The sequence below is a fragment of the Dendrobium catenatum genome, unplaced genomic scaffold, assembly GCF_001605985.2.
Source record: "Dendrobium catenatum unplaced genomic scaffold, ASM160598v2 fragScaff_scaffold_547, whole genome shotgun sequence".
NCBI classification, from domain to species: domain Eukaryota; kingdom Viridiplantae; phylum Streptophyta; class Magnoliopsida; order Asparagales; family Orchidaceae; genus Dendrobium; species Dendrobium catenatum.
In genome coordinates, this window is record NW_021319009.1 from 253,429 (window position 1) to 267,517 (window position 14,089).

The 14,089-nt window shown below is 34.7% G+C and overlaps 2 protein-coding genes across 2 annotated transcripts; one reads left to right on the forward strand and one right to left on the reverse strand.

The window, feature by feature from the left end:
- Window positions 1-3,390: 3,390 nt before the first annotated feature.
- LOC110106322 (QWRF motif-containing protein 7) lies at window positions 3,391-13,677 on the reverse strand. The gene is made up of 5 exons (XM_020836190.2): window positions 13,159-13,677; window positions 5,786-6,022; window positions 5,578-5,667; window positions 4,189-4,296; window positions 3,391-4,039 (listed from the first exon to the last, which is right to left on the reverse strand). The coding sequence occupies exons 1-5, from the start codon at window positions 13,642-13,644 to the stop codon at window positions 3,911-3,913; spliced, it is 1,050 nt and encodes a 349-aa protein (XP_020691849.1). The 5' UTR covers window positions 13,645-13,677; the 3' UTR covers window positions 3,391-3,910.
- Window positions 7,091-8,084, forward strand: LOC110106323 (60S ribosomal protein L7-4-like). The gene has a single exon (XM_028694769.1). It carries the CDS (start codon window positions 7,168-7,170, stop codon window positions 7,660-7,662), a length of 495 nt encoding a protein of 164 aa, XP_028550602.1. The 5' UTR covers window positions 7,091-7,167; the 3' UTR covers window positions 7,663-8,084.
- Window positions 13,678-14,089: the final 412 nt, after the last annotated feature.

Here is a 14,089-nt window from a genome sequence, read left to right on the forward strand (position 1 = left end):
TATAGAATTTAGATAATCATACATAACAGATAATCAGACAGAATTCAGATAATCGTACAAAAATCAGACAATAATATATAATTCATATAATCATACAGAAATCAGACAATCGGACAAAATTCAAATAATTGTACAGAAATTTGACAATCAGACAGAATTTAGATAATCGTACAGAATATATAATCAGATAGAATTCATATAATCATACAGAATAAAATAACAGATACAGAAGAACTAAAAAAATTCGTATCACAAAATCGTTCAAATCATAATCCAGATCACATGTCAAATCATATTTCAGAGTTATTCAAATTTTTTCTGACACAGACAGAATCTCAAAGGATTCTGGCCACTTATGTCTCCCTTTTGAATTTCTCTGACACAGACAGAATCTCAAAGGATTATGGCTCATTATGCCTCCCTTTCCTGATATAGAAAGAATCTCAAAGGATTATGGCCCATTATGCCTCCATTTGTGCTTACAACACCAGAACATATCAGATACACATAATTATTAAGATCATATTCTATTTCCCGGACCCAGATAAAATCTCAAAGGATTATGGCCCCTTATACCTCCCTTTCCTGACATAGACAAAATCACAAAGGATTCTGGCCCCTTATAACTCCCAACATATATCATTTAAATCACATTTGCACATAAAACATCACATCTTAACAAATACGAAGAAATTGAGCACATATCAAAATTTCACATTTTCATATAGCGACACACAACATAAAGCCAATGAATAAAAAATGCATAATTTCAAAAAATTACCAAATTACCATATATTGTTAAAATAACATTTCAAAGTTTTTATTGTACTGAATCACTATTTTTTGACATCAATATAATTTTTTATTCGATAAAAACCCCTCAAATTTCAAAATACCAGTGCAAAATTTTTAGAAAATACTCAAAACGTGCAAAATCATAATCTCTAAGATATACCAAAAGTTACACGAAAAAAGTTTTATCAGTGTAAAGTTATACCCATTTTTTGCCAACGGAAACAAAACTTTAATCGGAATATTCGTCAAAACTTAGATTTCTGAAAATTGAGATAGGCGTAATGTGCCTTACATGGAGTAGAACAACTTTCTCAACTGCGACGACAGACGAAAACGGACCGAAGTCGTCTAAAATTTGACTTTTCTTCCTCTTTCCTTCTCTTTCTTTCTCCAGCCCTTTCTCTCTCTTCAAAAATCGAACGAATGAGATATTTAATGGGCTGAGTTATTTTGGATTGTACGGACTATATTTTTCGTTCGTCCTGGGATGATCTCCTCTATCCACATATCGTACGGACAATAATTGATTTTCGTCCCTAGATAGACGATGGGCTATGACAAAAAGATGTGTTCAGTTCATACAAACGAACTCAGTTAGTACTGAAGGTTAGTACAGACGAACATGCACCATATTTAATTCGTACAGATTAACCTGCACCATATTCAGTTCGTACTGACAGTTCGTTTAAACTAACTTGCACCATATTCAGTTCGTACAGACTAACATGCACCAAAAATCTTGCAATTCAAGGGTTCTCACAACGGGTGCGGTGGCAAGTGGGTCCAGGCATGGGCTAGGGACTAGCCGCATAGGGTGCAGTCCCGCCTATCGTGGGAGCGGGTCCGAGCGTCTTGGTGTGGATGTGAGTATTTGAGGGTGCGCTAGTGCGGTGCGAGCACGTGTCAGTAGCAGACGTGAGGGTGGGTTCGGTAGCAAACACAAGTGCAAGACGGGAGGGCAAGGTCAAATTGCGTGCTCGCGAGAGCTGGTCGACTGTGTGAGGTTGTGAGGGCGGGATTCGGGTCACTTCAGGTCATTTGTGGGTTTCTAGGTCAACTCTAACCTAATTCGATTTTAAAAATGGGCCAGAACCTCGAACATAAACTCGACCTATACAGCAAATGGGTTGACCCGAACCCGAAATTTTTCTAGTCAGATTTGGGTTGGATTTCAAGTTGGATCAAATATTGACACCCCTATATAAGCCACAACTATTAGATTGTGATTATTTCTCTATAGTATTTTTGACTAAGAATAATAAAAGTGGAAGTCAAAGTAAACAAACCAATGTAAAATATTTAGCTGTTGAAAACCTCCTAAAGCAGAATTTTAGAAAGTATGTTTGGCTTCGTTTGTGACAACTTTCTTACTATTTTTGTACAAAAATTTTTAGTTCAAAAACTTTTTTTACTAAGAAGTTACTTTAGAAAAAAATTTGTCCCAAATGAAGCTTTGATTAAATACCATTTAATTAAAATAGTAAAATTAATCCTTGCATACTTAAGTGTCCCATTAAATTAAGATAACTATCATATCATTCTTGTTGATTATTATCTTTCATTTGTGGAAAGGATGCGACTATCCATCCAAAGGGGTGTCTCATTTGATAAATATTTTGATGATCCATCAGTAGGTGTCTTATTCAAGGAAATTATATTACCCATTCCATAGTTTTTGTTATATATAGATATCTTCTTGATGGGAGAAAAAATATATATAAAAAACAAACTATTGAGAGTCTTGTTTTACCTATTATTTGAAGTTGGTTTTTGCTTATTATATTAATTTATTGGGCTTTTATGAAAAAATTAATATAAATAAATAATTATAATCATTACAAGAAGACAATATCTTTGTATAAATTGCGAATTCATCCACAACAAATCATTAATTTACTAAAACAATTTTGTTGACACCTATCATACTTTTCTTCCATAACACATTTCCACATATATATTTATCACCTATGATCCATCACTTTTTTTTAATTTATTTTTAATTATTTCTTTATTATTTTTTTTTTTACCTATGATCCATCACATATTCCTTATAATATATCTATACAAAATCTCAAAATTATTTATGTATGACCAATTTTTTTCTAGAGTATTAGATTGTCCTAATTTAGTCTCTCGACTTTACAAAATTGATCACAATTTAGTTCAAAAGGAACAATTTTTAATTAATTTTATATAGTCGATAGATACTCTAAGACTAAGGCTTCGTTTGAGACGACTTTCTTACTACTTTCTTAAGTAATTTTCTAGCGAAAAAATTTCCAAAGTAAGCTTTTTTGTACTAAAAATAATTTTAGAAAATAAGAAAAAGCCGTCCTAATGCTTCATTTGAGACAATTTTCTTATATTTTTAAAGTTATTTTAAAAAACAATAAAAAAAATTGTCTAATACTAAATCTAAAATAATTAACTTCATGAATTGAATCAAATAAGTTGAACTCTTAACACATTGAAGCTAGTTGTTATTAAAAATAAAAATTAATTAACAGGAAATAAAATTAATTATCCTTACGAAGCATTAAGGCTTTCCTTTGCAGCCCATTTAATGTTTACATGGAGAAGGACAAAATACACAGATAAAATAATTATAATCATTACAAGAGAACACGACATATTATCACAATACATATATTTAAATAGTTACACGAGCTTAAATAAAGATAAATGATACATATTGTAATTAACTTAAGCTAAGCATTCCCATAAGTTTAATATACTACAAATTAAAGCTTCGTATAAGGAGAAATTATTACGTGTAGAGTCCAGATGTAGCTTCCTTTTGGACTCCCATCAGAACATGCCACGTCGGCCTGTACACAATATACAATTTTTATAAAAGATGTGTACAAAATTTACAGACGACGTGGCCGATTCTGATTGGAGTCCGGATGACAACTGGACTCCGCGAATAATAATTTCTCTCGTTTGCGGCAGCTTTCTTACTGTTTTCTAGGGCAACTTTTTAGTTAAAAAAATTATAATTAAAAAAGTTGCTTTAGAAAATAGTAAAAAAACTGTCACAAATAAAATCTAAATAAGATCAGGCCATAAGAGTTGCGATTAAGGGTGTCATAATTATCATTAGTTATTAATTAACCTACATAATTAGATAATGTGGATGGAAATGCTTCCATGAAAGTCCTGTCTTTATCTCATAAATAGGAGGAGATGCAGTTTCCCTCTTCTTTGCTTGAATAAGGTTGGCTCTTAGGCTAGTCTCATGCATCTGATAAAGAAAATAAATAAATAAAAAAATAAATAACTCAGTGACTTCAATGAAAATACTTTAAATAATTAAAAAGAAATAAAAATAAAAATATTACAAAAATTAGAAAAATCCTAAATAGTCCCTTAATTAAAAGGAACATAACTGACCTCAAGAGAAGTGATTAAGTTGTTTGTGTTCCTCAATTCATCCAAGCCTTGTACTTCTTCTGGTATGATTTTCACCAATTCGCACAACGATGACTTTAATAGCTCAGTCTGGAAGCAGAGGGGGAATGAAATTAGGCTTTGAGATAATTTTTTTAATGTTTTTTGTTAGGAATAGTAATTAATAAAAAATAATATATATTTATTAAAAAATTTTATATAATTTTATTTTTCAATATTTTGTCTTTAAAAAGCTGTTTTTTGAAAAGTATATTCAAAATTGTGGTTGAAAAATGAGATTTTTAAAAACATAAATGGAAAACTATAAGATACCCCAAATGAAATTTAAGGGATTGTTTGGAACGGCTGCATCGCTTATAAAGTTGGTTGTGGGGAAAATAACTTAGCTATTCTGATTGTCCATAACAAAAATTTTTAGAAAACTGTGAGAAAATAGTAGTCAAACGAAATTGTGGTTATTGTCTAAAAAGTAAAATAGGTAGAGAGCTGTCTCAAACAGGCCCTAAAAATCATTGAAAGGCAAAGAATAAAAACATTAAGGGAGAAGATTTCATAGCTTATCATAAGCATGTAAATACCTATGCTTTAAATAATATAATTCATGATGTATCTAAACATAAAATAAATTTATTTCTAAATTGATATGTGTAGTATCTCATTGTGTTGATCAATTTGACTTTTATGTTATCTTGGACCTCAAAGTTTGTCGTGTTCGTTGGGAGGTGCGGGGGTTTTAGTCCCTGCTTGGGTTTGGGTGCTTTGCGCCTATAATTTCTTTATGTACAACGCCTTAGCGTTGTGTACTCAAGAGCCACGACGTTACGTATCTAAGAGCCCCAGCATTGAACGAAAGAGAGCAGAGTGCCACAACGGTATAAAACTATAAATATGACTCTGCAACGGTGCAAGATAGAAACTTGAGCGCTGCAACGCCCTAAACTGACGCCACAATGTTACGAGGAAGACTGAACAATTTTTTTCTTATTTTTCTGAAGGGTTGCGTCCCTTGGGGTTATTTTACTTGGCTTTCTATTGTATTTTGAGCATGTAAACATTGAAAACAGTGCATATGAGAAGAGAATCAAGAAGAGAGTGAGAGAGAAGAGAGATATGTACTTATTTCTCTCAATTTTCATAGTGGATTTCTTGGTGTGGTGTGGCTCCGTGGTTTTTTCCTTATTTTGAGTTTTTCCACGTTAAATCTTGTTATCCTTTAGTTTTACGTTGCTTTTACATTCTTGTTTGTATCGTCATTGTAGTGCTTACTCCTCATCTTCTCCAACATAAATTAGATCTTAATAAGCAAAAAACCATTCTTAAGTAAAACAAATAAGAGACTAATAGCTAAAAATATGAATAAAATATGCAAACCTTGGAGTAAAATGTTCTAATTGCAGCTTCAATAGCCAACATAATATCCATTGAGCTAAAAATGAAGTTATGAACCATCACCAAATTAGCCTGCAAAATCAGTAAAATCCTTGTCAAGCAAAACTTCAAGTGAAAAAATTTCAACTTTTATTAGACAAACCATAAAAAAACATCCCAATATTTCTATATAAACATAATACTAATTTACCTTAGCACCCTCAACCAAGGGAATAGATACGCATGCGCTTTCCAAAACTTTAATCAAAGAAGCCACAGCCTCAAGATGTCTTCTGGCCAGCAGTTCCCATCTGTTAAGAAGATTAAGTTGTGGATTAAGCACCTTAATCACCTTCAGCTTATGCTTTCTCCTTTGAATTAATATCCTTTTGGCAGCAACAATGTTCCTTAGCTCAGTTAGCTTCAGCCACGCAAAGAAGATTTTGTTCTGCAGTGGAAAACAATACAGTTTCAGACGAGAATCTATTTAGTTTTGGTAAAGGCGACTACATAGCCGACGCTATCGTCAACTCCTCTCTTTGCAGCACTCAGGTCCTCCCTAAAAATCTCCATTAATTACTCCACAAAAGTCACAAGAGAAGCTCCTGAGCAGCAAGCCTAATGAGGGTAAGTGAGAAAACAAGCTCTTCAATTCTTCAGTAGTCTCCAAGAGTGCATTGCAAAGAAGGAATTCAAGAAAAAATAAGTTAGAGAATAAGTTCTCCAACTTTCCAAAAGTTCTTAGGAGAGAACATCATTATTACATGCACCAGCAGAACACAAAAGTAAATGTCATTTTTTATTTAGAAATCCCCCACACAGCACACTAATGAGTGAATTCCAAAGGATAACTAATGTTAGAAATGTTCTTCATTAATAATCTTCAAGATGGCTTGTGGATGTGTAGGTCCAAAGAATGCAAGTGAGCAGGCAAGCTCTCCATTTATCCAAAAGTCTCTCAAGAGCTTATTAACGAGTATGCCCATATTGAGGCTTCGTTTGGGACAGTTTTTTGCTGCTTTCTAAAATGACTTTTCTGTACAATTTTTTTTAATTAGAAATTTTTGTACTAAAAAATTATTTTAGAAAGCTATAAAAAAGTTATCTCAAACAAAGCCGAAATCTAGTGTTTAATAAGTACTTACTAAAATTAAGCCTTAAGGCGGGTTCATCATCAAATGAAATATGAGAAAGTATAAGAGGAAGCATGATAAATGGAAACTATCCAACTAGAACAAGTATACAAAGACTATTAAACTTCCATAAAATCTATAGAGACCACTTAATATTGTTAGAGCTTCCAAGTTAATTAATGATATTAGGAGCAAACATCTTCCTTAAACCAAACTTAAACCATCTAACTTTTAATACCAAGAAGAAGAAAGGGATTAGAGAAGTTTCATCCTTCCTAAAGTTACATTCCACTTACAAAAGCAAGTGAAAGGCTAAGCTAACTAGCAAAGATTTGGCAGCTCTTTATCACCAAATCAATCTTTTTAGTCACATGCTGCGCGGCCTTTTGTCGAACTCGGTCGTCATTTATTTCTGGATCTGAAGCCGCAGCGCCCGAGAGGGAGCGAGCTAGTTTGAGAAATGTCGGAGGCGGAGGCGAAATCCGTGATCCCCGAGTCCGTATTGAAAAAGCGCAAGAGGGAGGAGCAATGGGCTCTAGAGAAGAAGCAAAAGCTCGACGAGAAGAGGAAGAAAAACCTCGAGAATCGCAAACTTATTTTTAAGAGGGCAGAGCAGTACGCTAAGGAATACAAGAAGCAAGAGAGGGAACTGATCCAGTTAAAGCGCGAGGCTAGGTTGAAAGGAGGCTTCTACGTTTGCCCCGAGGCCAAGCTTCTGTTCATTATCAGAATCCGCGGGATCAATGCCATGCATCCGAAAACTAAGAAGATCCTGCAACTTTTGCGCCTGAGACAGATTTTTAATGGAGTTTTCTTGAAAGTGAACAAAGCTATTATTAATATGCTCCGCAGGGTGGAGCCTTATGTCACCTATGGTTATCCAAACCTTAAAAGCGTAAGGGAATTGATATACAAGAGGGGATATGGGAAACTGAACAAGCAAAGGATTCCATGAACTAACAATGGCATAATTGAGCAGGGGCTAGGAAAGCAGGACATTATATGCATTGAGGACCTCATTCATGAAATTTTTTCTGTAGGGCCTCATTTTAAGGAGGACAATAATTTTCTTTGGCCATTTAAGCTGAAGGCGACACTTGGAGGACTAAAGAAGAAAAGGAATCATTATGTTGAAGGTGGAGATGCTGGATACCGTGAAGATTATATCAACGAGCTTATCAGGCGCATGAACTAGATTTAGGCAGCCTTTTAGCATCATCTATTTCAGGTTTTTGAAAGAGACCAGAGATTTGCTTAAGTTTTTGTTTTTCATGTTTTTAGCTGACCAGCATCAGTCAGAATTGCTTCTTGTTCTAGTTGTCTAAATATTATCATTATTGGTGTTTCCTGTTTTATGATGATTTTAAGCTACCATGATGATCAAAAAAAAAAAAAAAAAACTTTTTAGTCACATGAAATAGCTCTGAGAATCCAATGTATCTACTTGGGTAGCAAAGAATTCTTTTACAACTTGATGAATTGGCGAAATTTTAATGTGAATAAATATCGTTGTTTGGGGGGTGATATTTAGGGATTTGTTATACCTTGTTGTTTTTCTTAAGTTAAAATTTGATTTACAAAATTTGTAATATTCAAAATATTTAAAAAATTTACTGGATTTGTTGTTTAAAACTATGAAAAAATTGATTGGATAACAAAAGATTTCATCCTATCAAGCACATATCTAAACACAAAATTTTGGATCTTTAAATCACCTAGTGGATTGAGCTTACTCAAATTTATAATCAAAGTGGTCATTATGCCATGATAATTTTAATGACATGAAAATAATCCAAATTAAAATCTAAATGATCTAAATCAAAGTGAACTAAAAACCGATCTGATTTAATTTGCTTTCTCTCCTCTCTTTATACACCTACTTTATGATAACATCCTAATGGGAGATAATTACCACTGTACGCCACTATCCTACATGCAATTTCTTGCCACGAGCAATATAATCATGCCGTTAAATTGTTTCAAATTTAACTTGTTTATATTCAATTTACTCACATGAATCAATACTTCCTAGAGTTCCTAAATGAACTTTAAGGTCTCTTATTCATAAGCAATTGTGGCATTGAATTTCTCTTAGAGAAATGAATATTTTTATGCATAAACGATGGCATATAGGGGTGTCGATTTTGGGTCACTGGTCAGATTCTAGTCTAACCCGAAACTGACCTGACACTATTTGGGCCAACCACCCGACCCGACCCGTTTTTGCAAAAGGGTCGGTTTTTCAAAAGGGTCGGTTTTTCAGACCCGAACCCAACCCGCTTCGGGTTCGGGTCAACCCAATATAACCCAAATCACTCGGGACCATGAAAAAAACTATTAATTTTTAGGCAAAAAATGGGTAAATCTCCACTTTTTAGATAAAAAATGGGTCAATCTCGAGTTTCTGGGTCAAAAATGGATTTTCGAGTAAAAAAAGGGTTAATTTCGAATAAAAGGGTCAACCCGAACCCGACCTGATTTTTGAAACGGGTCGAATTGTTGAACCTGAACCCGACCCGTTTCGGGTCCGAGGAATTTTTTGGTTGGGTTTAAGTCGGGTTTTCGTGTTATGTCAAATATTGACACTCCTAATATCATATTTTGTAACATTTTATGACCCTAAATTTAATATCAATTATTTGTTCAAATTATTGAGGTTTTTATAGGTTCCAATTCATGAGTCAATTGTAACACTAAATTGCTCTCATGAAGATGAGCATTTTAGTTCAAAAGTTCTAGTGTATCATTGTCATTCTTACCTAGCCTTAATTTTGATCCATAAATTTTATCAAAATTGGTATGGCTTGTCCTACCACATAGAAATCATAATTTATTAACTTTGTTATTTTTTTGTCAATAAGACTTTTAAATTAGTTTATCATGTTCATTAATTGAAGACTTCATTCATACAATTATACAGATATTACCCATTACTACCACCAGACCTATTGGCCCTTGAACTTGACTTAGGTCTAGCAGGGTCAATTGAGCAAGTCAATCATATGATTTTCTAGTTATTTTCCAATTAAGTGGTGTAATTTAACATGTACATTGTTGTTAGGAATATCAAATATTCAGCATATTGCTAGATAATTATTAGAATATATCACTTAAAATATAAAAATAAATATCCTTTTTTCATTATTTTCTTAGATTCTAAACTTAGAAGTTCTAGCAAGGTATTCTAGTGTTCCTAGACTTTTCAAAACTAATTATTTTATATTCTTTGCCCTGATCACTTAGATTATATACCATGATTTAAAAGATTCTCCATCTAGATATCCATAAATTCTTACTTTATAGTCAATTGATCTAATCATTCAGTTTGCCGTCGTCCTTTCAAGTATAGGAACTATTTTTGACCTTTTTCTTATTGATAAGCTTAAACAGGGAGTTGAAGGAAAACTTGAATTATCGAGGCTAATCTTAGAGTCTAAATATTTTTGTTAACGTAGACCTAAAATTAAATATATGAACAATGATTTTAATAGTAATAAATCGAGAAGGGGAATGTGATTTTGGGCGATCTAGTAATTAAAAAGAGTACATGTTTTAGATATTTTGGGTCTATTTTTCAAAGCAATGGTGAAATAGATGGAAATATTATTAGCAGAATTCAAGTAGGATGCTTGAAGTGGAGGAATGCATCTAGCTTGTTATGTGATAGAAAAGTACCCCTCAAACTTAAGGGAAAGTTCTATAAAATGATGGTGAGACTTGTAATGCTTTATGACACAGAATGTTGGCCATTAAAAGAGAAGCATAAAATAAAGTTAAGTGTTGGAGGATGAAGATCCTTAAGTGGATGAGTGGATGTACACTTAGAGAAAGAATGCAAAATGAGTACATACGTGAAAAGGTTAGAGTTTCTCCAATGGAAAATAAGATTAGAGAGAGTTTACTTAGATGGTTTAGTCACATAAAAACGTGGGTCTTCCAATGACCCGGTAGTAGAGTATATGTATTGATCTAGTTTATGTTAAGAAAGATAGAGGAAGATATAAAAAGATTTGGTTAATCATAAAGTATTATAAATGATATTTTTTATTAAATTTAAATGATAGTTTAATTCTTAAGATGACATCATGGGAAAAAAATTATTCATATAGCCAACCCTACGTAATGGGAGGAAGGCTTGATTTTATAATTGTTGTATTATTATTTTTCAATTTCTCATCTTAATCACCTTATTCATATAGGTCATTACAGTTGTGTAATTCCATTCCCTTCCTTAGTGGAAATAATTTTTTTTTTATCATAATTAGTTTCCCATTTACTCCTGGTCATTTAGTTTAGGACTGTCCTAGCCACCTCTATTTTTCTGCTAACCTTGAGTAGTTCACTCCTCCCTTTCGCCACGACATAGGTTATCATTACCATCTTTCATTATTATTTATGATAATACCTCTATAATTCCTTCACTAAAACCTCCAAGGGAGGACTACTATGTTTTTTCTTCCTAACCTTTTTGACCTTAACACACTGCCACATTATTGGTCTTAGGTCATACTACTTTCACCTCTAGGAGAGGACCAATATGGTCAACATTAATGACCTATTTGGCATTTTAGTGTCACCTCATTTGTTATCTTCAAGTCACATCATCTCACTACAGAAAAATTCGGTATTACCAGCGGAACGTATCCGCAACGTATCCGCTGGTAATACGTAAAATACGACGGAAATTCTTGGTTTCCGGCGCATTTCCGTCGGAATTTCGTACGCCGGTTTGGTGCGCCTCGAAAAATGTCTTCCGATGTTTATAAGACGCCGGAAACCTTTCCGGCGCACTCTCCGATGCATTACCGGCGTAAAATGTGTTAACCAAAACGTCATTTCTTAACAGATTATTCCGGCGTTATATACGCCAGAATTTAAGACATACATATCTGATGGAAATAACCGTGGATAAAACGCCATAAGGTTTGCTATAACTAAAGCTACGACTTGTTTCTGGCGCCCTTTAGTCGCCGAAAACTCCGGCGGATAAGACGCCGTAAGGTGCGTCGTAACTAAAGCTACGACTTGTTTCCGGCGAGTTTTCCGCCGGTATTTCCGGCGGAAATAAAACACCGGCATCATTGCATCAATTCGTTGTATCGTCGTTTTCGGCGTATTTCCGACGTCAAATCTATCGGAAACTTGTAGCAATAACAAAAAAAAATTTGCCTTCCCAGCCAACAATCGGATTTTCACACCTGCAAGCATATACAAATACATACAATAATAGTTGCACAACACATCTACACATCACATATCTCAAGAACTTTAACATATACTTAAAAACATAAATATTCATTAAAACAGATTGTTCAATGGCATCAACTAACTAATATTAAAAATATCACAGATTGTTCAATAACCGTTAATATTCCTTCGCATTATGCGCCGGTACAAACGCCTTATTTACCGACGCAAAAAATTCCGCTGGAACATCCGACGGTATTCCCGTGTTTTCCTGTAGTGTCTCCAAATTCATAGGGATAATGCACTGGCCATCAGTACTGGGTCCCCAACCTTTTACTATTACTCTATCTACAACTCTTAGGTCGAAGTATCTTTACTTCCAAGAAAACAATTATCCAAATATCCAATCTTATTGCATCACCAACAATAAAACTACTATCGACATCATAATTTAACTTACATTTTCGTAAACACATTCTACAAATTCAAGGAATCACAACCAATTTTAACTAATTTCATATCATAAATAAAAGGAATTTTAATTGAACAATACCTTATAATTTATTTCCTGTTTTGAAAATTTTTATAAAAGACCTTGTTTGTCTTGTTTTCTTTATTTATATCTCTAATTATGTATGTGATGTTATTAGTAGCTAAGATGACCAATAATATAGTATTCTTTTCCTCTACTCTAACATGACTTCCAACCAACTCCAAAATTTTATTACTTAAAAACATTATGAAAATGGCCTCATCTTCACCTAATTCCTTCCATCCTATCATGACAAATTATTACTCCAGGTGTCCGGATTCATCCGGACACCAATCCAGATGCGCCACATCACCAAAATATGTCGGGTCCCAGTGTATTTGGGGGACGTGGCGCATATGAATTGGATGTCCGGACGTCAGGTGACCGGGCGTAATAATTCGCCCAATCATGAACCGTATATATCATGGCAAATTATTACGTCCGGTGTCCAGATTCGTCCGGACACCAATCCAGATGCACCACGTCATCAAAATATATCGGGTTCCAGTGTATTTGGGTGATGTGGTGCATCTGGATTGGATGTCCGAACATCCGGTGACAGGACGTAATAATTCGCCCCTATCATAGACTACCATCCATGCCCATTACACCGGCAAGGCCAATGATGCCAATTATGTAATATCCATAAAATTTTAATTCAGTTATTTGATTGGAATAAAACACAGAGAGTAATATTGCTTTCGAAAATTATAAACTAAATAACCGTGTCACCTCAGCCGTGCTGGCGGCCATGGCGGCCTCCGATCTCGCGTTCACAAATCTCCACTGCAACAGCCTCACCGCCATCACCCTCAACCGATGCTCCACCTCCTCCCTCCCCGCTGCCGCGTCCTTTTTCCGCCGGAAAAAGCTTAACACCCCTCTCTTCCTCCCGCCGACGCCACCTCCGCCGCTCCCGCCTTCCGTCGCCGGGTACCTCCCCGGCGACAGGGCCCACGCGGACGGTGTCACGCTGACGACGACTTTCTTCACATTGGGCCCCACCGCCTCCACCCTGTTCTCCTTGCACAACCGGCGAATGGAATCCCCGGTCTCTCCGGCGTTGCAGCCGGCTGGCCGGGTCTTGGTCGCGGAGCTCGACCGGGACCGAGGGCGGTTGCCGAGGTTCGGTGACAGAGGTGTATTTACGTGGCAGAGGCGCGGTGTGCCGCTCCGGCTCCGGGTGAAGCGCGGGGAGGGCGGGCGGGGGCTCTCCATGTCGACTTGGTCGTCCGGTTTCCGACGAGACGCCGGCTCACTGATTTTGTAGTTGTAGCGTTCCTTAAATACCCTTGGTTTAGACTGATAATTATGCCTGCACGTCTGAGGTCTTGGAAGACTAAAAAGTAAAAGGATAATTAACTATTAATTATTTTAATTAAGAAAATTCAATCAATCTCCAAATGAAAAAAAAAAGAATGTAAATTATATTATGGACTTAAGAAAATATTTTTTTTTTGTAAATAAATTAGTTGTATTATTTCATAATTTAGTCATATTAAAACATAATATTTTTATGTGCAATTAAGGACATATGTAATAAAATTAATCACATTTTAATATAAATATATCATAATTATATATATAATAAGGATATTAAATGATAAATTATTAAATATGTGGCTCCAAACATATCAAATTTATTATAAATAAAATTGAATTA

Coding starts and splice junctions, on each gene's coding strand:
- LOC110106322 (XM_020836190.2), bottom strand. CDS start 13,644: ATGGAGAGCCCCCGCCCGCCCTCCCCGCGCTTCACCCGGAGCCGGAGC. Junction 6,023..13,158: donor TGGCCGCCAGCACGGCTGAG/GTGACACGGTTA, acceptor TTTCCACTGCAG/AACAAAATCTTCTTTGCGTG. Junction 5,668..5,785: donor CCTTGGTTGAGGGTGCTAAG/GTAAATTAGTAT, acceptor CTGATTTTGCAG/GCTAATTTGGTGATGGTTCA.
- LOC110106323 (XM_028694769.1), top strand. CDS start 7,168: ATGTCGGAGGCGGAGGCGAAATCCGTGATCCCCGAGTCCGTATTGAAA.